The following is a 24,867-nucleotide window of genomic DNA, read 5'->3' on the forward strand; positions in this document are numbered from 1 at the left end:
ACACACTTGGCTCATTCATTCATTCATTCATTCACTCATCCATGGTACTCCTTTAACACTGCTCAGCCACTATGCTGGGCACCAGTCCCCATCAGACTCATCTTCCACCCAGACATATTTCCAGGCTAAACACCCAAATTGCCTTGACTCTGAAATCAAGCCTCGACTCAGTACTCTATTAAATAACCTCTGTCAGGCAGGGCTGACCAGGTGGTCTTGCCTGCTTTTAGAAATGCAGATGTCTCCCTGTCCCCAAAGCTGCCTACAGAGGAAGCTCTGCCAAGCACCCCAAATCAGAGCCCCACCCCTCGGCCTACACAGGAGGCCCCATGCAATCCTCCCATGCTTGCTTTCTAGGCCCGGAAACAGACCCTGAGGAGGCTAAGGCCACGTCCCCAGCCTGGGACTGGGGGAACAGGGCAGGAACAGGGTCTATCTCTGGCCTAGCTCCTCTGTGAAGCCCTCCCTGACTTCACAGCCTCAGATGCTCTCCTGGCCACTGCTTTCCACCCTTCTCACTAGCAAACGTGGACACGGCCTGCTGATATGTCTCATCTGAGCCACTGTCATATCCCAGGCTCATGTGGACCCTCCCAGCTGGTGATCAGATAGCCTAGCCGGGCCTCCTGGCTTTCCCAGGACCACCAGCATGGACGGCAGCAGTCCCGGGGGAGGCCTCCCGGACCAGGTGAGCTAGACGGACCAGAATGGGGGGCAGCACCAGGAGATGGCGGCACGGGCCCCACCCACTGCTGGCTGGAGTCCAAGGTTCACAGGGCTCTCCCTCGGGTCAGCAGTGGCCCCCCGTGACGTGCCTCTGTCTCACATTCTGTCACAGTGACCCCAGGCGCAATGGGTACAGCTAGAAGGGAGGCAGTACCCCTGCCCTAGCTCATTCTAAGCATTTAGGTCTCTTGGCAAGGGAGGCCACCACAGCTGCTCGGAGATGGACAGTCCTCCACCTCAGCCTCAGCCTCAGCCTCAGATGAAGTCACTTCACATGCAGGCTCCCCGCCACCAGTTGTACGTCCGTGTGGCCCTTGCCCAATTTTCTGTCCTGGAAAGTGAGATAACATTCTCCCCGTTTGGGCCATTGTGGGATGGAGTGAGACCGTGCACGTGAGCCCCAGGTGTGGGAAGAAGCAGGGGCTGGCTAAAATCAACCTACCCTTCCCTCAGGCCCAAGATCTGCTTTCCAGGCAGGTGTCTATGTCCGCAGGGCACAGCCTCCCTCCCCTTCCCAACACCCCATCGGCCCTTCCCCCTCTGCACTCCAATTCTGTCAGGAAGCTTTTACAGCAGAAGTCAAAGAAGAGGGGGGAGATCTGCTTTAGAAAAAAAAAATAATAAAAGATGACATCCCATTAAAAATCGCCGCCGAGATCCTCTAGACAGCCCAGTGAGCGGCACTGCGCGTCCCTGTCCTCCGTTCCATTGAGCTCTACGCCGGGCCTTTGGTCTCGGTAGAACCTGCCAAGTTCAAGCGCAACCGATCCTCTGAGCCCCAGTGAATCTGCCATCATCGTAACCATCAAAACACTGCAGTGCCCTCCGCGCCACCCACGCCCTGTATCTGCGACTGCCTTTCTGGAAGCTCGCTTGATTTACAGAGGTTCTCACAGGCGCTGAGCTGCTTGGCTGGCCTCTGAAGTCACCATTAGAGCACGAATGCGCTGCAGGCCGGCCTCGTGCCGAGCACGGCGCAGGGGCTCGGGCGGCGGGCCCTGGATTGCACTATCTTCTGTGGGAGATGTGGGTTACATCCCATTTCCCTTTGAGGAAACAGCACAACGAGGGGAGCTGGGAGCAGAACCCTGACCTCCATCTCTCAGCTGCTTCTCAGAAAGGAGTCAGGTTTAGGTCAGCTTTGCCTGGTGCTTCTTCCAACCGCGTTCAGGGGATACAGGGTGGCCAGAAAGCTGGCTCATGCTTGCAAGAGGGGTCTCCTTCCTGAATCTAGCGGTGGGCAGCCTAGGAGAGGCTCCCTGTTCCACAGCCAGACCAACAGCAAAGTCAGGAAATACCCCTCAGACCAAGGAAACTGCAAGGAAAGCTCAGATGAAAACTCAAAGCCAGCAAACGGCCTTCAGAAGAACGGGCATGCTCAATGCTGCCTTCGGAGGACTCAGACCAAGAGAACGGATTCTTGTCTGCTCGCCAGGGCCTGCTCGCTCCCCGTCTGCCCTGAGGACTCTGCCTGCAGGGGGGGATAAGACAGATGAGCCTCAGAGAAGCAGGCAGCACCTTCCAGCGAAGGCCTGGCCAGTGACTTCAAACGCATTCATCAACACAGTTTGACGCTGAGCGGGGAGGGGTGAGCAGGAGGGCTGGGACGTAAGCCTCTCTCTCACACTCGGGGCCACTGTCCTGCAGGACCCATCTGGCCAGCGGCCGCCTGGCTCTGCAGAACCGGCAGTGCAGGCGGGGCCACGCGGAGCCACAGCCGCAGCCACAGCCGGAGCTGCAGCACGTACCTTTCTCTTGTTGGTGGGGCAAATGTAGAAGTTGTCGATGACGGTGGTGATGCCGGGCTGCAGGGTGAGCTTGCTGTAGGAGGTCCCGAAATCTGACGACCTGGGGAACAGGGGAACAGCGGTCAGCCGTGTACCCTTAGGTGCAGCGTTCATCACGCCACTTTCATGTCCAGCACTGGCCCCGTGTCAACGTGGGCAGAGTGCCCGAGAACCCTCAAGAAGATTCCTACCCACTCTCCCATGTGACCAGGGAGGAGTCCCCTCAGGGACACTGAGGACACAGTCAGGGCCAGAGCTCAGGTCTAGGAAGTCAGGTCCTTCTAACTCCGAATCACAGCCAGTCACTTCTGCTTGAAGCTTCATAGGTCTCAGGTACTCCTAGATTCTAGATCACTCTCTTTCTTTCTCTCTTTCTTTTCTTCTTCTTCTTTTTTTTTCCTTTTTTCTTTTCTATAGAGTGTACGTGCTTATCAGAGTCAGACAGAGAGAGAGAGAAAGTGAGAAATCACACCCCATATCACAATGGGGGATGGTCATATCACAATCCCTTCTCCTCCATCCTCCCCTCAGGATTTTCACGCATGCACACACACACACATCTGGCATGTTTTTCAAGCTGCTGGGTCTAGGACTTGAACTGAATAGTCAGTCATGTGGTATCCATTTGCTTTAACCTCCATGCCATTTGCTGGCCCCCGTTCTGTGTCTTTTTGATTTCTTGCATAACTCTGACAGACTATGTCGCCATGTCCAGCTCAGAAAGGACCAGAATGAGGCTCAGAGAGGCTTCATTTACAGGCTGAGGTCGCTCAGTGAACAGCCAACTCAGGATCTGAACACAGTCCTTCCGACAGCAGACCAACTTCCTGTCTGCGGCACCCCAGAGGCCCACCGGCATGTCTGTTTCCCTCTGGACCCTGAGCTCCTCCAGGGAGCCCCACCTTGACAGCTGCTTTGAGCACAGACAGTAGCGGACAGTGGCAGGCATCAGGGCTTGGGCAGTTGCTGGAATCGGACCCCAAGCACTCTGCCAGCTCAGGAGAGGCATCGTGCAGGGCTCAGGACGGAAGCCCAGGTCCACATCTCTGCACCCCCACGGGAAGGTGCCCCGCACTCCCACCCACTGTGGGGAGGAATACAGGTGAGACTCTGAGAGCGTGCTGAGTGCCAAAGCACCCCTGCCCAACAGCAACAAGGGGGGCAAGCTGTCAAAAGTGATGTCACATCTGTTGTTTGGAAATCCCTAATAAATACACCAGGACATTGCATAAATTCCACACTGAAGTTCCCGGTGACCTCAAATCAAATGCCTGTTGGTATGACCTGTTCGAAGACTCTGGAATTGCAGGGTATGCCCAGGCTGCACTGGAGAGGGCAACTGTGCCATCCGGGCAGTGCTTCCCATCCCATCCCTAAGAATCTGAGTGTGGAGGTCCAGGGCTCAGAGAGGCTGCGGTCCAGGGATCTTTGAGCGCTCCTCTCAGTCATCTGAGAGTAAAGAGACAGACCCAAGGTGCAGAAAGGAACAGGGACAGGGCCTTTCTGGGTCTAATCTCTGCTGAGACCTGCAGGACAAAGCTGAGCTCAGAGACAATGGTGGGAGTGCCCCCAGCTTAGGCGAGGGAGAGTCTGGCTAGGTGGGTGGAGGATACCGGGAGGTGCTCTTCTCAGATCCGGCGTGGTGGGGCTGGGTATTTAGCCTGGCTCTGACCCGGTCTGCTGGGACTTGACCAGCGAGCTCCCAGGCCACAGGGAGGCTGCTTCACAGACCTGCCCGGTAGGTGTTCTTTTTATTTTTTATTTTTTTGGAGAGGTTTTTGCTATAGGGCACGTGGGCTCACCAGACAGACAGAGAGACAGAAAGCGAGAAATCACCCCCCAGGGGGGGTGGCCACGCTGCTATCCCTTCTCCTCCATTCTCCTCTCGGGATCTTGGGCACGCACACACACGTGCCTAGTGTGAGTTTAAGCCACTGGGTCTGGGACTCGAACTGCAGTTGACTACGTGGGAGTCCAGCGACATAGCCATTACGCTAACTGCTGGTCCCCCAGTAGGTATTGTTAGGAGCCCAGGAGCAAGGCCTGAAGCTGCTTTGGTATAAACAAACCACCCCACTGGGAGCGTATAGCTTCCCTTCCATAATACAACCCGGATTCTGCGTGGATACACTTCCCCCAAAACCCTCAAGTGAGACTGAGGCTCCAAGAAACAGGAGCCTCATCTTGGGGTGGTAGTCCCCTGCCCCAGAGGCTGGGTACCCTCATGGTCTCAGGGTCACAAGGTCCCTCACAGGCCAGAACAAAGAGCACCCCTCCCAGGAGGGCCCAGCAGGGGGCAGCGCCTCCCCAGGGTGGCTGGAGTTCTGAAAACCTGTCTGGCCTCTGACTGCTCCTGGCCTCCTTAGGGAGGACGGGGCTGGAGAGAACAAAGAAGGCCCCATGGAGCTGTAATTAGGGCGCACTTACTCTCAAAACCTCAGAGAATTGATTTTCTTTGGGAAGGAGGGAGCGAGAAGCCCATTAGCAGAGGATCGATCCAGAGACCCAGGGAATTCCAGAGTCCCTGCAGAACAAATGGCCCTGTTTATGAGCCTGCTGCATGCGAGCCTGCGAGCCTGCTGCGGGTGGAGCCTCCTCTGGACCTCCCGTCCCTCCTTGTCCCTCCTTGTCCCTCCCTGCCCCTCCCTACCCTGCAAGCCTGCCTATTGATCCTGCCTCCTAAATGCCTCACGTCCATCCCTTCTCTCTGCCTCCTGCCACCTATGGGCCTCACCCCTGCATGTCTTGCAGAATCCAGCTGGTCTCCCTCCCTGCCCCTAACCTCAGTCAGAGGGGCCTTGTCACCCAGGGCACTGCCAGGCATAGGCCTAAAGCAGGGAGCCAGCTGACCAAGGTCCTGCCATCTCAGAAGCTACCTTCCGGTGAAGTGAAGGGAGGCAGGCAGCAAACAGAGAAACAGAAACCACGACCTCAGGTGTGGAGAGAGCTGGGAAGAATGAACAGGGCAGGTGGGCAGTGGGATTGCTCTCTCACAGAGGGTGACAGAGGAGGTCCCTCGGGAAAGGTGACATTTGGACAGAGTCCGGAAGGGAGAGAGGCTGTGTTGGGTGGGGGACAGACATGTGTCCTGTGTTGAGCAGTACTCCCCAATTCCATGTCCACCCAGGATCTAAGAATGAGGCCTTGTCTGAGAAGGGGGTCCTTGCAGATGCCATCAGGTTAGGATGAGGTCAGGCTGGATCAGAGGGGCCCCATGTCCACTGTGACTGGTGACATAAGGTAAGGGAGACGTGGACACGGACAGGTGTGCGGGGAAGGAGCCATGGGAAGATGGAGGCAGAGGGGACGATGCGGCTGTGAGCCAGCAGACACCAAGGACTGCCAGCCTCCACCAGAAGCTGGGAGAGAGGCAGGGGACAGGCTCCCCCCAGGGCCTTGGAAAGGAACCAACCCTGCCGACACCTGGGTCTGCTGCGCCTGAGGCCTCCAGAGCCGTGAGGGAGTGAAGTCGCGCTGCTGTCGGCCGCCCGGACCGCAGCGGTTTGCTGTGCCAGCCCCGGGATGAGCGCGGCCTGCCAGGCAGAGGGAGCAGCAGGTGGAAGGCCTGAGGACTGGATGGAGGAGTCTGTTCCAGAAACAGCCCTGCCACTGCTCACCAGCTAGCCAGGCCTCAGAAACGCCCTGCCCTTGCAGGACAATGCAAATGCAATCCTCAGATACCCATCAGCCCCAACGTGCAGGCCTCCTGGCAGATAAGGGGACAGCTCGTTCAGCTATTCGCTCATTCATGCAATATTTGCTTAGTTCGCTTATGCTTTAAGCCCCACACTAAGGCCTGGGAACCCAAAAGTATTCCTTTGTTCAAATTCATTCAGGTGGCACGTGATGGCGGAGTGCCTACCATGAGCCGCCACTGCACAGAGGTGGGGTGGGGTCCCATGGTGAGCAGGACAGACGTGTCTCTGCACTACATCAGGCTGGCCCAAGGTGTGTAGGGGGCAGAGAAAGAGAAGCAAGGACAGAGGAAAAAGGAGAGAGAGATGCAGAGAGAAAGAGTCAGAGAACCAGAGAAAGAGGAAGAGACAGTGAGTGAAGAGGGGCAGGAGGGTAAGACAGGAACAGGGAAAGAAGGAAAGAAAAAGTGAAACAGACAGAGGGAGAGAGAGATGAAGAGAAAGAGACAGAAGAGAGAAAGAGAAATAAGGAAGGCAGAGAGAGAGAGAGAGAGAGATAGGGAGAGAAATAGAGAATAGGGGACAGAGAAATAAGAAGAGAGACAGAGGGGGGAGAGAGAGGGAGAAATAGGAAGACAAAGAGAAGAGAGAAAGAAAAAAGAGACAGACAGAAGAAAAGTGCTCCAGAGAGACTGGGGCGTCAAGCCTAGGGGTCAGGGCCATCCTCAGCCCCCAGCTGCCCCTACCACGTCCGGTTCATCACAGCCCGTGCCGACTTTTCCTCCGAAATCTACGTTCTGTCCCAGCACTCCCACATCGTCATTCCCCTAAATCCAGGCCCGTCCTCTCCCATCTTCCCAAGGAGGCCCAGAGTGGTTCTGGCTTCACGGAGGACAGCCGTCTGTGTTTCTCACTGCTGCTGTGACAGATCCCACAAACTGGACACCCTCACGGCAGACAGGCCTGGAGGCCAGAAGTCTGAAACAGATTCTATGGGCCCAAATCAGGGCATTCGCACCGTCCGGAAGCCGTGCCGGAGAAGCCACTCCCGGCCTTTTCCACCTCTAGAGGCTTTGTCGATCCCTGGCGCAGGGTCCCTTCCTCCCTTCACAGCACATCACTCCCTCCTCTGCTTCCTGCATCACACGGCCTCCTTCTCCAGTCGTGTTCCCCTATGATTATACAGGGCTCATGCAGATGCTCCAGGACAGTCTCCCATCTCAAGACCCTTGGCTTGGGACCAGCAAGTGGCGTAATGGTTACACCACTGGACTTCTATGCAGTCAGCTGCAGTTCGAGTCCTGGCCCCGGCAGCTTCAAACTCACACTTGGCCCAAGTGTGTGTGTGCCCAAAATCCCAAGAGGAGAATAGAGAAGGGATTATGGTGTGGCCGTGCCCCCTGGGGAGTGATTTCTCTCTTTTCTGTCTCTCTCTCTCTGTCTCTCCAGTGAGAACACATGTCCTATAGCAAAAATCTTTCTTAAAAAAAAAAGACGACTCTCAGCTTAACCCCATGTGCAGTGTCCCCCATGTTACATCACGTCACATTGTCACAACTCTAAGGGTTAGGACTCTGGTGTCTTTGGGAGGCATTACTCTGCCAACCACAGTGGGCATTTGAACCATCTGAGGTTCGTGCAGGAGCTGGCCGGGAGCAGCATCTCACGTGGTTGATGGACTGGCATGGGCTGAGGGCTGGCCCTGCTGTGTAACATGGCGCCCATTCACCACGTGAGGTTGCCTGGCACTCGGAATGCAGGCAGTCTCTGAGCCGAGACACACCGTAACTGTACAACACACACCGAATGGCTGTGTGTGTTGATTATATATTGACATGATATTTTGGACATGTTGAGTTAAACAATATTTACTATTAAAATGAATTTCATCTGTTTCTCTTCATTTTTTTAAAATTTGCTATAGGGTGCACATACTTGCCAGAGACAGAGAGAGAGAAAGTGAAAAATCACCCCCAGGAGAGATGGCCACGCTGCAGTCCCTTCTTCACCCTCCTCTTGGGATTTGGGGCTCATACGCACAAGTACCCGGCATGTTTCTCAAACTGCCGGTCCAGGACTTGAACTGTGCAGTCGGCCATGTGGGATCCAGCTGCCTTAACCACCACACCACCTGCTGAGCCCATCTGTTTCTCTTTTTAATAAACAGACCTTATGTTTTGGAACAGTTTTAGGTTGACAGCAAAACTGAGTGGAAAGCAGAGGGTTCCCGAGTGTCCCCTGCCTCTCCTCACATAGAGCCCCCCCTGTGGACGGCCTGCACCAGGGCAGTCCAGCTGCTGCACTTGACAACCCTCTGCTGGCACGTCATCATCGCAGAAGACCAGAGGTGACATCAGGCTTCACTCGTGGGGATGCATGCACCCTGGGTTCAGACAGATAGATAATGGCATGGACCCACCCTCACAGCACCACACAGCATGGTGTCGCTGCCCTAAAACCCCCACCCCACCTTCACCCCATCCTGCCTCCAACCCCTGGCAACCACTGATCTCTTTACAGCCTCCACGGTTTACCTTTTCCACAATGCCGTGGAGTTGGTTGGACTCGTGTGATAGGTGGCCTCTCGGGGTGGGCTTTTTCACTCCATACTATGCACTTCAGGTCTCTCCATGTCTTTTCATGTCTCCTGTTTCTTTATACTGTGGCCACGAGACCATGTAAGATGATGCACACGGCCCACATTCTAGTCCTAAGGACAGTCTGGACCACACCCCACAGCAGGAGGCAACCTGACAGGTGCGAGCAGGGCTCTGCAGTGGATGCACGCACAGCCCCACCTGGAAAGCACCGTCTCAGCAGAACTGAGTGATGGCATGACGCCTGCTTGGGTGGTAGCTGGTGGTAGCACACACCTTAGCAAGGTTTGCCATTGGTGCTATTTAGGAAGCCTGCAGGTGGGGACAGGGGACCAAGGCGGATGGGGGAACAGCAGAAAGGAAGGACAGGACATTCACCAGAAGAAGAGCTGACATGACCTGGCGATGGAGGAGGTGTCAGTTGAGGAAGAAGATGGAGGAAAACAGGGGGTGCCGTGGAAGATGGGGAGCACTGTTTGGGTATGAGGCCACCGGGAAAGGCCAGGGTTGGCTGGGAGTCAGGGCAGCCCTCTGTGCTGTGACTCACCCGGCATGCTCTGCCGTCTGGCAGGCACGGTCAGGCTTGCAGCTGGACAAGCTCAGGGTCGCAGGCTGTCACTGTGCACGAGGTCCATGCCAGCTCCTCCCAGCACCCTCTGCTCTTCTCCCACCGTGTGGAGCAGACAGGGGTTAGCTCACGCTCCCCACTGCGCACTCACTGAGCTCCCTGGGGAACGTGCCTCAGGACCGAGCTTGGCAGGCAGGGGCAGGTCAGAGGGCAGGACCCTCTGAGCAACCCAAACCTAATGTCACCTCCTCCCAAAGCCCACACAGCGGTCACCAAGAACATCTGGAATACACCAGCCTCACACACTGCTGGCACTCAGCACACACGTGGGTTCCTTTGGGGGTGCTCTGGGTATAGGACCTGAAGCCTGTGCGACCTCAGAAAAGCAGGTATCCTTCTCTAAGCGACAGTTTCCCACTGCGAATCGGGGATTGGATTTGATCATGACTAAGCACGGGCACCAGCACTCAGCGGATCTAGTTCCCGCGTGGATTTCTGAGCTGTCCTAGTGACCCCTGAATCCGCCAGTGTCAAAATCCCCACTGGAGCTCAGCATGTCCAGGCGAAGGAAGGACCGCAGGGAAGAAGGAAAGACGGGAGAAGAGAAGGCAGAGGGAGAGTGAAGAGGCAGGACAGCAAGGAAGAGGGGAGGAGGTCTCAAAAAACAAGAAAATGAGCATATTTTCATAAGATCCACAACACAGGCCTTGAATCATATACAACAGTGAATGGACTTTAATTTCTAATGTTGTTCTTTGATGTGAAGCAAAATAATTACATGCTGAAGGATACTAGCAAGTATTATTTTCAATATAAAGATAAAGAAATTAGCCATAAATAAACCCTTATATAAAATCTCATGCTCAGGGCGGGCTCACAGCTAGCAACTATATATTTGTGTCAGCTACAGCTGGTCGCTTAACAAAGAGAATGAAAGTTTGGGAGGAGAGAAGAGGGGGAGGGAGGAGGGGAGAAGAGGGGGAGCAGAGAGGAAGGAAGCACGAGATCGAGGACCAAGGACCGCACTCCTGGAGCCGCCCTCCCCGCCTGGCACCCCCCAGGCGACCTTCTCCAGCACGCAGCATCCACAACCTCTCCAAGTTTTTTTTACTGCATCCAGCAACTTGGAAAGCGATCATCCCAATCTGCATTTATTCAAATTAAAAATAAAAAAGAAAAACAGAGTCTAAAATGGGCAAATGGAAACATGGAAGGCAAGTGCAGTCACAAAATCGCTATTTGCAAATTGGATGCTTAATTGCCGAGTGTTTGTACATACTCACTTTAAAAATGATTTAATTGAACCAGTTTCATTCTCTCTCATTAGACCATGGATGGGGCACACGTTCGGTCCCCACCCCATCCTGGGGTGGGGGACCCTTGCTCTCCCCCCGAACCCCCATGTGCTAACTTGGGACCCACACACAGGTGTGGGAAGGTGGCATTGGCCTGCAGGGCTGGCGCTTCCTCCCGCTAAGGCCATCGTCGCCTGCTGACCTCAGGCTGGGCGCCAGCTCTCAGAAACTTGATTGCTTTGTCTGTATAAAGGGTTAGTGGCGTAGACCTCACACATGTGTCCTGGGGTTCAAGAAGGTGTGTGGAGAACAAGCACAGCACGAGGGAGAAGGGCCCCACGGGCAGCGGGCGCTGTCGGCATCGCTGTGCGCCCTCAGTGGGCCGGTCCTGCTGTCACCGGGCCGCTGTGGATGGCCTCACATTCCCTAATGGTTATGATTCGGAGTGCCACCTGTTCTTCATCTGACAGTCAGCAAAGCACCTGAGTAGCACCCCCTACCCATTCTGGAAGGTAGGTACTTATACTTGCAACTTACATGCAGAGAAACTGAGGCCCAGCACAAAAGGGACTTGCCCGGGCCAGTAGGTGGCATGGTGGCTAGAGTATTGGACTCCCATGTGGCCAAACACAGTTCGAGTCCTGGACCTGGCAGCATGCTTTCTCACTTTCACTTTCATTCTCTGTCTCTCTCTGGTGAGCATATGTGCCCTATAGAAAATTTTTAAATAATAATAATAATAAATAAAATTAAATTAATAATTCTTTTTTTAAACAAAAGGACTTGCCCGAAGGGACAAGGAAGGGACTGCAGAGCGGGAGCTCGAGCCCTGAGGGAAGGCTGGGTGGCTGGACCGTGTTTCCCGGCAAATCCGGCTGAGTGTCGCCGTGCTCCGGGCCGGCAGGGCTGACAGCTGCGATGTGAGCGGAGAGGAACGATGCTCAGCAGACAGCACGCAGGCCACTCGGGCACTCCGGGACCGACTGCTTCTGCAGTCTGGAAAGAGGCAGCTTTGATCCACTGCCCAGACTTGCTAGTAACCCCTCTCGGCACCCATGAGGGAGGGGAGTTAGGGGACACGGGACTTCCAGGGTGCGGAGGCATTCAAGAGAATTCCAGAATGTGACGTGAGATTCTGAGTGTGAGGTGGACAGCCAGCCACCAGCTAGGTGGGCGAGTGGGGAGGAAGGAAACAGCCCTGCCCAGAGCAGGCATGACATCGGGGTGGGGACGATGCTGGCAAGTCACCCAACACCCAGCAGCAGCAGCTGCAGGACCTGAAACCAGGCCTGCCGTGGGAATGGGCGCCCTCCAGCTCCAAAGGCCTCTTGGGAGGATTTAATAAAACCAGAGCTCACAGCGCTCTGGACACCTGCACAGGGCAGAGTGAAGGTGCCCTCATGGAGACGTTGGGGCTGCAGCAGAACAAGATTCCCATCTCACAGATGAGGAAATGAGGTGCAAGGAACCTCCCAAAGTCACTGCTATGGCAAACAGCACTGAGCCTGGGCGGTCGGCTTCCCAGTCTGTCTTGCTGCCCTGCCAGGCTAGCCCCTCAGCTAGGCACCAGTGTCCCCAGGGGTGTGGGCATGGCAGGTCGGCGTCACTCTGGTGGTACCACAGCAATGCCAGGCCTCTCTGACATGCCAGCAGACACTGACCACAGCCCACTCACAGGGAAGCAGGCCATTGCTGCACGGCGGTATCACAGGGCTCAGGCTTCTCCCTAACGCAGTCTCGATCCTTGACGGCCCAAGCACTGTCCTCCCCGAGGGCTGGGGGGCAGGTGGGCAGCAGGCCTCCAGAGTTTCCATGCGTGTCCCCACGGCCTCCCATGGTGCCTGGGCCCCTTCCTTGTATCCGTCCTGCACTCTCACCTCCCCATGGGCCCTCCACGTGTGCTCAGCACCTGCCGTGGCTTCACTGATACCCTGGCCTCCTGGTCTTGGCTGCTGCCATGCCTGCTGGCAGGGTTTTCCAGAACCAAACTGGGCTGGGCCTGCCCCACAGACCCCCCGGGGCCCTGGCCTGCAGCCTTTACCGCACTCTCAGGACAGACATGGGCGTGCGCCTGGGCCAGGCATTCCAAAAGCACTCACCCTGCTCCTGGGGAACCTCCACAATGAAGACTGGGTCCTTTCCCACAGACTCCCTGCGGTCTCTGCATCCTGAGATAAGTGAGCTCCCCCAATGCCAGAGCACCTTCCAACAGACCTTCCCTGAGCACCTACTACGTGCCAGGCTCTGCACAGACCAGGCGAGTAGCTGAGGGTTCCTGTACTAGTGGCACCAGGCAGCTGTCCAAGCTGTCAGACCTTAAAATAATTCTACACCTGTTAGTTAACAGGTGCTGCCCCTAACACACAAGTTTCCCCATCTGACAGGATTCCTCCTCCATGCTGCCCCCCAAACCTCCTCACAGGCCAGCACTGAAGGGGTTAAACCTGACTCAGCAGGGAGCTCCTAGGATCCTGTCTTTACGCCACACCGATCTTTTTTTTTTTAAGAGAGATGTTTGCTATAGTGCGCATGTACCCTGAGACATAGAGACAGAGAGAAAGTGAGAAATTATCCCTCAGAGGGGATGGCCATGCCAGAATTCCTTTTCTTTCATTTTCCTCTTGAGAATTTGGACACACAGACACACACGTGCCTGGCGTGAGTTTCAAGTTGCCGAATCCAGGACTTGAACTGTGGTCAGCTATGCGGGAGTCCAGCACCGCAATCAATACGCCACCTACTGGCTTGGCACAGGCCTCTGTTTGGAGCCGGCTATGCCCTGTGTGCCTGCTACAGACAGGATGTGGTGCCCACCTCTGGGAGCCCAAGGCCCAGTGGGGCTGAAACACGCAAAGGGAGGTACAACCCCGCAATAGATCCCAGGGGGCCCGGGAAGGTGTTACCTGAGCCCAGACAGGAAAAGCCCCCACATGGGCCAGGAGGCTGTGGGGTGGCCTCTCCAGAGAGCGGCAGGAGCTGAGGAGGTAAGGAAGGGGAAAGGAGGGTCAGCCAAGGGTTGGAGTGCTTTAGGGAGCTCCCTTGATGATCGGTGGGGAGCTGGTATAGAAAGCTGCTACTCCACCCACCAAAGGAAGGAGGAGGGGAGTTTCGGCAGAGGATGGAGCCGAGGTCTGGAGGTACGGGCAAGGGAGCCAGGGGACACGCAGAGCACGCACAGAGGCACAGCTTGGATGGGGGCGCCACAGACCGAGGGTGTAGGGTCTTCTGGGCACTGGTGGCCCCTTACTTGATCCTCATTCCAGCTAATGGCCCTGTGCAAACAGAAGACTAACACACCGGAGGTCAAGTCACTCATCTGAGGTCAGAAGACAGAAAGCTGGACTTGATCCAACTCAAGTTCCAAATTCTGTACTTTCGATGGCAGAAGGGAAAGGGCACCAGGGCTGGGTTTACTCTTGGAGAGTTTACTATAAAGTGGTGCAGGGCAGACCTTCGCGATGGTTCTTGAACCAACTGGTGGAGCTTTCAGTTTATTTATAGTCACCTGGCCAAACAAAGGCCTGCGTCTCCGCAGCGTCCCCAGCCACTCTCTCAGCATGGGCAGAGACCTGGCACAGACAGCATTGCCTGCTGCTCACCTTGGCCCTCGGGCCTCGTCAACCTCCAGCAAGGTGCCTGCCTTTGCAACTGCTTTTGCAGCCCACAGCTGGGCACACTTCGAAGGAGCAGGTGGTGACTGAGCCACCCACCAGCCCCAGACTGGCCAGCTGGGAGAAGGCAGAGCCTACAAGGCCAGGTCGTGAGCAGCAGTGGGTACAGAGTGAGTAGGCATTAATTACCTGGCAGCTCTCACAGGCTGCCGGCGAGAGCTCATCGCTGCATTTGACACCACATTGCGGCTCAATGAAAGCAAGCCTTGGATAAGCCAGGACATGGCCCGTGACTTCCGGGTTAATTGGGGAAATTGTATGTGATGGGAGCTGAAGGGACGAGGCTGAGTTTATGGCCAGGTAGAGATGAGGATCTGGACGCCCACACGGTGGGAGCTGCGGAAGGACCAAGAACATCAGGGCTCGTTACTCTGGATCTGGTCGTGAAGGATGCACAAGGGCCTCCTCCGAGTGGGCCCGGCCATCTACTGCCCAGACCAGATCTTCTGCCCGAGTCTAACTCTTTTCTGGTTGTCCAGTGAAAATCACGCTGATCCCCCATTGTCCCTGGGAGCTGGCCTGTTCAGGGAGATACCAGGCCACTCTAAAACCCATCGTGTCATTTCCAACAGTACCCAAAGAGAATAGGCTAAACAATAACATGAACAGAGCTCCCCGGACTCTGCAAACCACACAGCGCAGGTCTAAAGGGCTTCCTGAGCCAGCTGCCTCCCTGTGGGGAGGGGAAGGGTAGACCCTGCTCCTGGGGAACCTCCACAATGAAGACTGGGTCCTTTCCCACAGACTCCCTGCGGTCTCTGCATCCTGAGATAAGTGAGCTCCCCCAATGCCAGAGCACCTTCCAACAGACCTTCCCTGAGCACCTACTACGTGCCAGGCTCTGCACAGACCAGGCGAGTAGCTGAGGGTTCCTGTACTAGTGGCACCAGGCAGCTGTCCAAGCTGTCAGACCTTAAAATAATTCTACACCTGTTAGTTAACAGGTGCTGCCCCTAACACACAAGTTTCCCCATCTGACAGGATTCCTCCTCCATGCTGCCCCCCAAACCTCCTCACAGGCCAGCACTGAAGGGGTTAAACCTGACTCAGCAGGGAGCTCCTAGGATCCTGTCTTTACGCCACACCGATCTTTTTTTTTTTAAGAGAGATGTTTGCTATAGTGCGCATGTACCCTGAGACATAGAGACAGAGAGAAAGTGAGAAATTATCCCTCAGAGGGGATGGCCATGCCAGAATTCCTTTTCTTTCATTTTCCTCTTGAGAATTTGGACACACAGACACACACGTGCCTGGCGTGAGTTTCAAGTTGCCGAATCCAGGACTTGAACTGTGGTCAGCTATGCGGGAGTCCAGCACCGCAATCAATACGCCACCTACTGGCTTGGCACAGGCCTCTGTTTGGAGCCGGCTATGCCCTGTGTGCCTGCTACAGACAGGATGTGGTGCCCACCTCTGGGAGCCCAAGGCCCAGTGGGGCTGAAACACGCAAAGGGAGGTACAACCCCGCAATAGATCCCAGGGGGCCCGGGAAGGTGTTACCTGAGCCCAGACAGGAAAAGCCCCCACATGGGCCAGGAGGCTGTGGGGTGGCCTCTCCAGAGAGCGGCAGGAGCTGAGGAGGTAAGGAAGGGGAAAGGAGGGTCAGCCAAGGGTTGGAGTGCTTTAGGGAGCTCCCTTGATGATCGGTGGGGAGCTGGTATAGAAAGCTGCTACTCCACCCACCAAAGGAAGGAGGAGGGGAGTTTCGGCAGAGGATGGAGCCGAGGTCTGGAGGTACGGGCAAGGGAGCCAGGGGACACGCAGAGCACGCACAGAGGCACAGCTTGGATGGGGGCGCCACAGACCGAGGGTGTAGGGTCTTCTGGGCACTGGTGGCCCCTTACTTGATCCTCATTCCAGCTAATGGCCCTGTGCAAACAGAAGACTAACACACCGGAGGTCAAGTCACTCATCTGAGGTCAGAAGACAGAAAGCTGGACTTGATCCAACTCAAGTTCCAAATTCTGTACTTTCGATGGCAGAAGGGAAAGGGCACCAGGGCTGGGTTTACTCTTGGAGAGTTTACTATAAAGTGGTGCAGGGCAGACCTTCGCGATGGTTCTTGAACCAACTGGTGGAGCTTTCAGTTTATTTATAGTCACCTGGCCAAACAAAGGCCTGCGTCTCCGCAGCGTCCCCAGCCACTCTCTCAGCATGGGCAGAGACCTGGCACAGACAGCATTGCCTGCTGCTCACCTTGGCCCTCGGGCCTCGTCAACCTCCAGCAAGGTGCCTGCCTTTGCAACTGCTTTTGCAGCCCACAGCTGGGCACACTTCGAAGGAGCAGGTGGTGACTGAGCCACCCACCAGCCCCAGACTGGCCAGCTGGGAGAAGGCAGAGCCTACAAGGCCAGGTCGTGAGCAGCAGTGGGTACAGAGTGAGTAGGCATTAATTACCTGGCAGCTCTCACAGGCTGCCGGCGAGAGCTCATCGCTGCATTTGACACCACATTGCGGCTCAATGAAAGCAAGCCTTGGATAAGCCAGGACATGGCCCGTGACTTCCGGGTTAATTGGGGAAATTGTATGTGATGGGAGCTGAAGGGACGAGGCTGAGTTTATGGCCAGGTAGAGATGAGGATCTGGACGCCCACACGGTGGGAGCTGCGGAAGGACCAAGAACATCAGGGCTCGTTACTCTGGATCTGGTCGTGAAGGATGCACAAGGGCCTCCTCCGAGTGGGCCCGGCCATCTACTGCCCAGACCAGATCTTCTGCCCGAGTCTAACTCTTTTCTGGTTGTCCAGTGAAAATCACGCTGATCCCCCATTGTCCCTGGGAGCTGGCCTGTTCAGGGAGATACCAGGCCACTCTAAAACCCATCGTGTCATTTCCAACAGTACCCAAAGAGAATAGGCTAAACAATAACATGAACAGAGCTCCCCGGACTCTGCAAACCACACAGCGCAGGTCTAAAGGGCTTCCTGAGCCAGCTGCCTCCCTGTGGGGAGGGGAAGGGTAGGGATGCCACAGGGATGAGGGGGAACTGGAGGAGAGCCCAGACAGGCAGTGTGAGCTCCAAGCTAGAGACCCCCGACGGCTCGGATGAAAACCCTGTGGGCTTGGACAGGTTAAGCTACCCTCGTGACTTGGGATCCATCTTGGGAAAATTCCTGAAATTTAGTAATCCATATATCAAAATAAAGGGCCTTCCGAATATGCCGACGCAATGCTCAACTCTTCTTCAAATCATTTACAGAACTGACAACAGCCACAGTAACAGAAAGAAAATCACTTTTTTTTTTTGGAGAGGTTTTTGCTATAGGGTGAGTGCGCTCGCCAGACAGACAGAGAGAAAGCGAAAAATCACCCCCCAGGGGGGATGGCCACGCCGCAATCCCTTCTCCTCCATTCTCCTCTCGGGATCTTGGGCACGCACGCACACACGCCTGGCCTGAGTTTAAGGCACTGGGTCTGGGACTCGAACCGTGGTCAACTACGTGGGAATCCAGCGACATAGCCATTACGCTAACTGCTGGTCCCAGAAAATCACTTCTTTAACCGTCAGCCTGGTCTGCTCTACCCCTGTTCCTGTCCAGCCCTCCTCCGTATGTGAGCATGTTCTGGAATACTACAACTATGACGTACACAGAAGCTTGTGCTCTGCTTTGCAGTTGGTCAGCATTTCCTGCCTGCTGTGTACCATTTCCTTAGGCAGAATCTTTGTAATCATTGCCAACAGTATGATGTGCATTTTGGAAATCCAATTGTTTTCCTATTTATTGGTGTGATAAGCAACTGTGCCCTTTATGAACAATGTTCCTTATTTTACACGTCCCCAGCCTCCTTATCCTGGACTATTCCAGGGTTAAATCCTAGAAACGGGCTCTGAGATTCTGTATGGATTTAAAAAGAAAAATGTGCTCTTAGATCCAAGAAACTCTCACAACTCAATATTTGAAACATGAGGGTCTTTATTCTTAGGAGGTCCTGGAACAAAATGACAGTATTTTCATATGCCAATTCTCAAATTATAGAATCTGACACTCCGAATTAATTTTTTGAATAACTGTTGACTATATTCAGTTTCTTCTGCTATAGGGTGAGTGCGCTCGCCAGACAGACAGAGAGAAAGCGAAAAATCACCCCCCAGGGGGGATGGCCACGCCGCAATCCCTTCTCCTCCATTCTCCTCTCGGGATCTTGGGCACGCACGCACACACGCCTGGCCTGAGTTTAAGGCACTGGGTCTGGGACTCGAACCGTGGTCAACTACGTGGGAATCCAGCGACATAGCCATTACGCTAACTGCTGGTCCCAGAAAATCACTTCTTTAACCGTCAGCCTGGTCTGCTCTACCCCTGTTCCTGTCCAGCCCTCCTCCGTATGTGAGCATGTTCTGGAATACTACAACTATGACGTACACAGAAGCTTGTGCTCTGCTTTGCAGTTGGTCAGCATTTCCTGCCTGCTGTGTACCATTTCCTTAGGCAGAATCTTTGTAATCATTGCCAACAGTATGATGTGCATTTTGGAAATCCAATTGTTTTCCTATTTATTGGTGTGATAAGCAACTGTGCCCTTTATGAACAATGTTCCTTATTTTACACGTCCCCAGCCTCCTTATCCTGGACTATTCCAGGGTTAAATCCTAGAAACGGGCTCTGAGATTCTGTATGGATTTAAAAAGAAAAATGTGCTCTTAGATCCAAGAAACTCTCACAACTCAATATTTGAAACATGAGGGTCTTTATTCTTAGGAGGTCCTGGAACAAAATGACAGTATTTTCATATGCCAATTCTCAAATTATAGAATCTGACACTCCGAATTAATTTTTTGAATAACTGTTGACTATATTCAGTTTCTTCTAAAGGCAACCCAAATAACATATTGAAGTTTTCATTTTCTTTCTTTCCTTTTTTTTTCTTTAAGGTTTTTGCCATAGAGTATGTGGACTTTCTGAAGACAGAGCCAGTAAGAAGGAAAGTGAGAAATCACCCCCCAGGGGGGATGGTCACGCCGCAATCCCTTCTCCTCCCTTCTCCTCTCGGGATCTTGGGCACACACGCACTCGCGCCCGGCGTGAGATTTAAGCCACCGGGTCCGGGACACGAACCGGCGTCGACTACGTGGGAGGCCAGCGACATAGCCATTACGCTAACTGCTGGTTCCCGAGTATGTGGACTTTCTGAAGACAGAGACTGTAAGAAGGAAAGTGAGAAATCACACCCCCCCCCACAAGGGTGATGGTCATACCACAACCCATTCTCCTCCTAGGATTTGGGGCACACACGCACATGCGCCTGGCTTGATTTTCAAGCTACCAAGTCTAGGAATCGAACCACAGTTGGCCATATAGAAGACCAATGCCTTAACCTCCATGCCACTTGCTGGCCCTATATTGAGTGTTTTTAAGGAAGAGGGAAAAATGTAAAAGACAGTAGGAAAGATCTAAATGATCTGATAAAATTCTAGTTTAAAATATTGAGAAGAGTATTTCAATAGAAAGTACAAAAATTAATTAGGAGATTAGCCACAGTTAACACCAATAATTACCCATCTTAAGAAAGGTCAGAGAAGGACCAGCAGTTTGCATAATGGCTACATCGCTGGACTCCCATGTAGTCAGCCATAGTTTGAGTCCCAGACCTGGTGGCCAAAACATGCTGGGCACGTGTGCGTGCGTGCCCAAGATCCCGAGAGGAGAATGGAGGAGAAGGGATTGCGGCATGGCCAACCACCTGGGGGGGGTGATTTCTCACTTTCTATCTCTCTGTCTCTCTCTGTCTTTCTGGCAAGCACACGCGTCCTATAGCAAAAAAGAAAGAAAGAAAAAAAAAAAGGTCAGAGAAATGCTTTCAGTGATAAGATTGAGGATCTCCAGTTGGAAGTTTTTCGAGGCAGAAAGTTTGTGGAATATAAAAGAAAGGACGGTTGGGCCAGCCAGGGGTGCAGTGGTTAAGGCAGCTGGATCCCACATGGCCAACTCTGCAGTTCCAGCGGCCTGAAAAACACGCTGGGCTTATGTATGTGCCCAGAGTCCAGCGAGACTGGAGGAGACGGCTATGCCCCCTGGAGGGCTCTTCCTTGCTCACCTCCCATCGCTCCTCTGCAGGCACATGCATCCTATGGCAAGTGTAAAACAACACCGACACGTGGCTCAGCGGCAGGACTGAACAGGGAAGCCATGGCAGCAGACGTCCCCACTCAGTGCCTGTGAAGAGAAAGCCCTTACAGAGAGTGGGGTGAGTAGCATGATCATGGACACCCAGGCCATCAGCAGTCCCTACACAGTCGCTTCCATGCGAACTAGGAGCTTCGCCTGCAGTAGCTCAGCTAACCCTCCAACACGCTCCTCCTGCCAAGGCAGGGGCCAGTGTCACCTCGACATTTTCCAGAGGACGAAGGAGTAAGGAGAGGCGCTGAGTTCAAGGCCCATCCTGACTCGCAAGCCCATGAACTTAGCTTCTGCAACACGAAGCCCCCACTCAACCCCGGCAGCCTTGCCTTCGTGGGACGGTGTGAAGGGGACACTTCTCAAATTTAAACCTGCAGGGCTGGCTCCATGGCCTAGTGGTGCAGGCAGCCAGAGTCAGCATGGCCAACCACATTGAGTCCTCACTCAGTGGTTTGAGAAAATGTCATGTGCATGCCCCAAATCCCCAAAGGAGGGAGAATGGAGAAGGGATTGTAGCCTGACCATTACCCGTAGGGTGCTTTCTCTTCCCCGTCTCTGTCTGTCTGTCTCTCTCTGTGACTGCACTTACCTTCTAGCATTAAAAAAAACAAAAATTGCATCTACTAATGCATGGCTAGGACAACCCAAAGAACCTTTTGGCTCCAAATCAGACAGTTTGCCTTCAGAGTTCAGCTACAGGCAGGAGGTGTGTGTGGCCCTGACCCTTCAAGGGGAGGTATAGCGAGTGCTTGCTTACAAGAGCCTGTCAGAAAAGTCACACCGTATTCTCCAATGTTCTCCTATGCCAAAAAAGAAAAAGAAGAGTATGCCTCTCCCACCGATCCAATAATTTTATGTTGTCTCAGCAGCCATTTTTAAATAGATGAGTTTAACCTTCTCACACCAGAAGCAGGGCTCCGTCACCCTGACACGGTCACTGTTCCCACTAGGATGGCTCCAGCCAGTGGCCAGAGATAAGAAGAGAGAGAGGCTGCTCTCCCTCCAGCAGGCCAGGCTCCCTGCTTCCCTGCCTCTTCCTCTGACTGAAACATGACCTCATTCCCTAACAGGTGCTGCCAGTGGCCACGCCCTCAGCTCGCTTTCTCCCAGGACGCCCTCAGTTCCCTGACCTCGGCATGCAGCCCCAGGAGTGTCCTTCCCCCCAACAACCCCAGGTCCTGAGTACTAAAAACACTCTTTTTCTTTTTTTTTTTTTTCTAAAAACACTCTTACACGCCCTCTTTGTGGTTGTGCTATCGAAGCTGGGCCTGCAGTCCGACCCCTAATGGGAGACTTGGGCAGGGGAGCCCCTCCTGGTGCTCTTCCGTCTGCGCCTTTGGGGGCTGCTGGGGACAGTAGGTACCAGCTGAGTTGATAGAGAAATGCCAAGAGTTTCATTCAAAACAGAGGCGTGCCATGATCACAGAAAGCACCCTCTCCCCACACTACCAGGCCCAGCATGGGCCCTACGGCCCGTCTGCATCATCCGTGTAAAAAGGGCAGGGAATTCCAGGGGGTGTAGACGACAAGCACCTCCTCCCCAGGTCCATATCACATGAGGCTGCTTTCCAAGCTGATTCAGCCTGTAGTCAGTGCCAGCAAGCCCGGAGCTCTCTGTCCCTTAACCCACACTAGTTTCCTGTCCTCCCACTTCTTGCAGGTAAGCCCCTGACATCAGGATAAAGCCCTGATCTCCTAAGACAGGCCAGATGGGCAGCCTAGCACAGGTGCACAGCCCGTGGGTGCTGCTGGCACTCCCACTTTGTGCAGAAGGGAAGGGAGGCTCAGAGAGGAGGGGGAGGCCTGCCCAACATCCACACTGCAGGCCTTAGGAAGGGGAGAACAAAGGCAAGACCCCTGCAGACCCTCCCACTCCCCAGAGGGTCTTCTTGTTCCTCTTCAGACCCACAGCAGCCGGGATACCTGTCCTATCGTTATTGTGAGTTCTGCTTCCCCAGTCACCTGAGAAATCTTCCAGTCGGCTCTCTGGTCAGCTCTTGGGCTGAGGCCTGGCAGTAAATGTTGGCTGACTGTGTGCGTGAATGAATGAATGAATGAATGAATGAATGAATGAATGAATGACACAGCCCCCATCTAGACACTGGCAGGTATGGCTGACACCCACATGAACTCTCAGCACCCAAACCCACTTTAAGAGCTGACTGGGCCCCAAGACCTCCAGGCCGCTGCCACATCCCACCCATGAATGAGGACTCAGGCCCAGAGAAGTGGAGTCATTCACGCAAGGCCACACAGCTGCTGAGTGTCACAGTAGGCAGCCTCGACTGAGAACTTCTGGCCCTGGGTCGGTGTCCCGTGGCTGGGCTATTCTCAGGGTCAGTGTCCACTGGCTGGGCTATCCCAGGCAATCTTAGGATCAGTGTCCACTGGCTGGGCTATCCCAGGCCATCTCAGGGTCAGTGTCCCCTGGCTGGGCTATCCCAGGCCATCTTAGGGTCAGTGTCCCCTGGCTCGGCTATCCCAGGCAATCTCTGGCAGACAGCTCCAGGCCGTCGTGTCAGAACCATTCTCCACTCTGATCTGTGGTCGAGAGGCTAACAGACCACACCCTCACACCTTGCAAGCACCGGAAATCGATGAGGCGACTGCCGTTGGAGATGCAAACGGTAACTCAGCAGAAGCTCGAGTCTGCAGGGAACAGGCAGCGACAGCACCTGCCCCACCTCCCAGGGCGCTGACAGGTCAGACAGGTGTCCAGGTGTCCTTCTCCAGCTTGCAGAAGAGGGAGCTCTTCTTAGCCTGGCCAACCACTAGCCCTCCGTGACAGGCTCTGGGACAGCATGCTAGGATGGCTCTGGAAAGCAGTGGTTTGGCCAAGGCCACCTGGCAGAGCTCTCCTTCCAACGCCCTCTCCAGGTCAAGCTGGTGGAAAGCCCTGGGGACCTAGTCTCCTATTGGACACTGCCATGGTTAACAGCGTAATTCCAAGAGAGCTGTCTACAGGTGTGGGTCACATGTCTACGGTGCAGATGTGGTGACAGGCTGTGAGACCTTGAGATTGTCGCTTAGCCTACGGGACCTCAGAGGTTCTTTCTGCACCACTGAGAGGACCACATGTTCCACCAGGGTCATCACAAAATCACAAAGGTTAAAGGAAGCAAACCTCCAGGCCAGGAGGCCTATTCCCTTCCTCCTCTGCTCCCTGCCCCTCCCAGAAGCAAAAGGGGTTTGGCAACCACACAGAAAGGGTTAATGCAGCAGGTCTGTGTTTTCCAAACCCTGTGCATTCCAAAGAAAGGTTTGGTACTTGCCGGCCTCCTAGAGATCACCTCTAAGGCCTTGGAATATCCTGCCTGTTAAAAATGGCTTTGCTTACCCAGGCCCCTGACCACTGTGGATAGTCGGGGCTAATAAGCCAGTTCAAAGTAGGGACCTTGGCCTTCCGGTATCGCCCTGACCTCTGGAGGGGCTGGAGCCTGAAGGTCACTCACACAGGCCATCAGCCATGCCTGCAGGACCCACCTCCACTGAAATCCTCACACCAACACACAGGTGACCTTCCCTCATGGGCAAGGCCTCATGCAGGTGTCGTCACACGCTGCCTGGAAGAATGAAACACCGTCCAGCCTATGACCCAGGAAATGTGGCCTGAGTGCAGCGAGCTGCCTCAGGATCTTTGTACATGCTGCTCTGCTTCCTGCTTACCCCCATGGAGAGATCCCTCACTGTTCCAGGGTCTGCCAAAGACCCTCACTGTGGAGTCAGCACCCACCACCATCATAACTCTCTGCCGACTGTTCTGCAAGTTGTTTTTGTTTTTGTTTTTTGAGAGTTTTTTGCTATAGGGCGCGTGCACTTGCCAGAAAGACAGAGACAGAAAGCGAGAAATAACCCCCCATGGGGGATGGCCACACCACAATCCTTTCTCCTCCATTCTCCTCTTGGGATCTTGGACACACATGCACATGCACCCGGTGTGAGTTTAAGCCACCGGATAAGCCACCGGATCTGGGACTCAAACCGCGGTCGACTGCATGGGAGTCCATGTTCTGCAAGTATTTTTCAAATCACATGATGCTACCCAACAGCACATAATGGTTTTGTTTAGTTGTGGGTTGGTCTGCCTCCACCCCCGAACATCAGCTCCCTAGGAGCTGGGTACCCACCACCCCAGGGAGCTGTAGCAGCTCTCCCACCCTAATGACCCATGGCTGATGGTCCCCTTTGGGTTTTGTGTGAGGCGTGAGCCAGCGTCTCAGTTTTCCTCAAGGACACCAGTTGTACCTGCACCAGCTCTAAGTCTCCTGTCCTCACTGCTCTGTACAGCAGCCTCACTCACAAATCAGGTGCCCAAGTGTGTCCTGGCCTGGACCCAAGGGCAGCCCTTGCTCCATGGCCAAAAAGCTGCCAGCTCCAGTCTCAGACACGAGCTCCACCTTGCTGTTCATGACTCCATCCACCCGCCCATCTCTGTCTCCCTGCTCAGCCTGAAGCGAGAGTTTGCTGAA

General features: G+C 54.4%; 1 protein-coding gene across 1 annotated transcript in view; it reads right to left on the reverse strand.

The window, feature by feature from the left end:
• The window catches only part of SORCS2 (sortilin related VPS10 domain containing receptor 2), a 585,200-nt gene that overhangs the window by 235,104 nt on the left and 325,229 nt on the right, over positions 1-24,867 (reverse strand). The window contains exon 3 of the mRNA XM_006153641.2: positions 2,475-2,574. Within this exon, the coding sequence (XP_006153703.1) occupies positions 2,475-2,574 (100 nt within the window). The remainder of the gene's footprint in view (positions 1-2,474; positions 2,575-24,867) is intronic.

The sequence above is a fragment of the Tupaia chinensis genome, unplaced genomic scaffold (genome assembly GCF_000334495.1).
Source record: "Tupaia chinensis unplaced genomic scaffold, TupChi_1.0 Scaffold000384_1, whole genome shotgun sequence".
Lineage (NCBI taxonomy): Eukaryota > Metazoa > Chordata > Mammalia > Scandentia > Tupaiidae > Tupaia > Tupaia belangeri.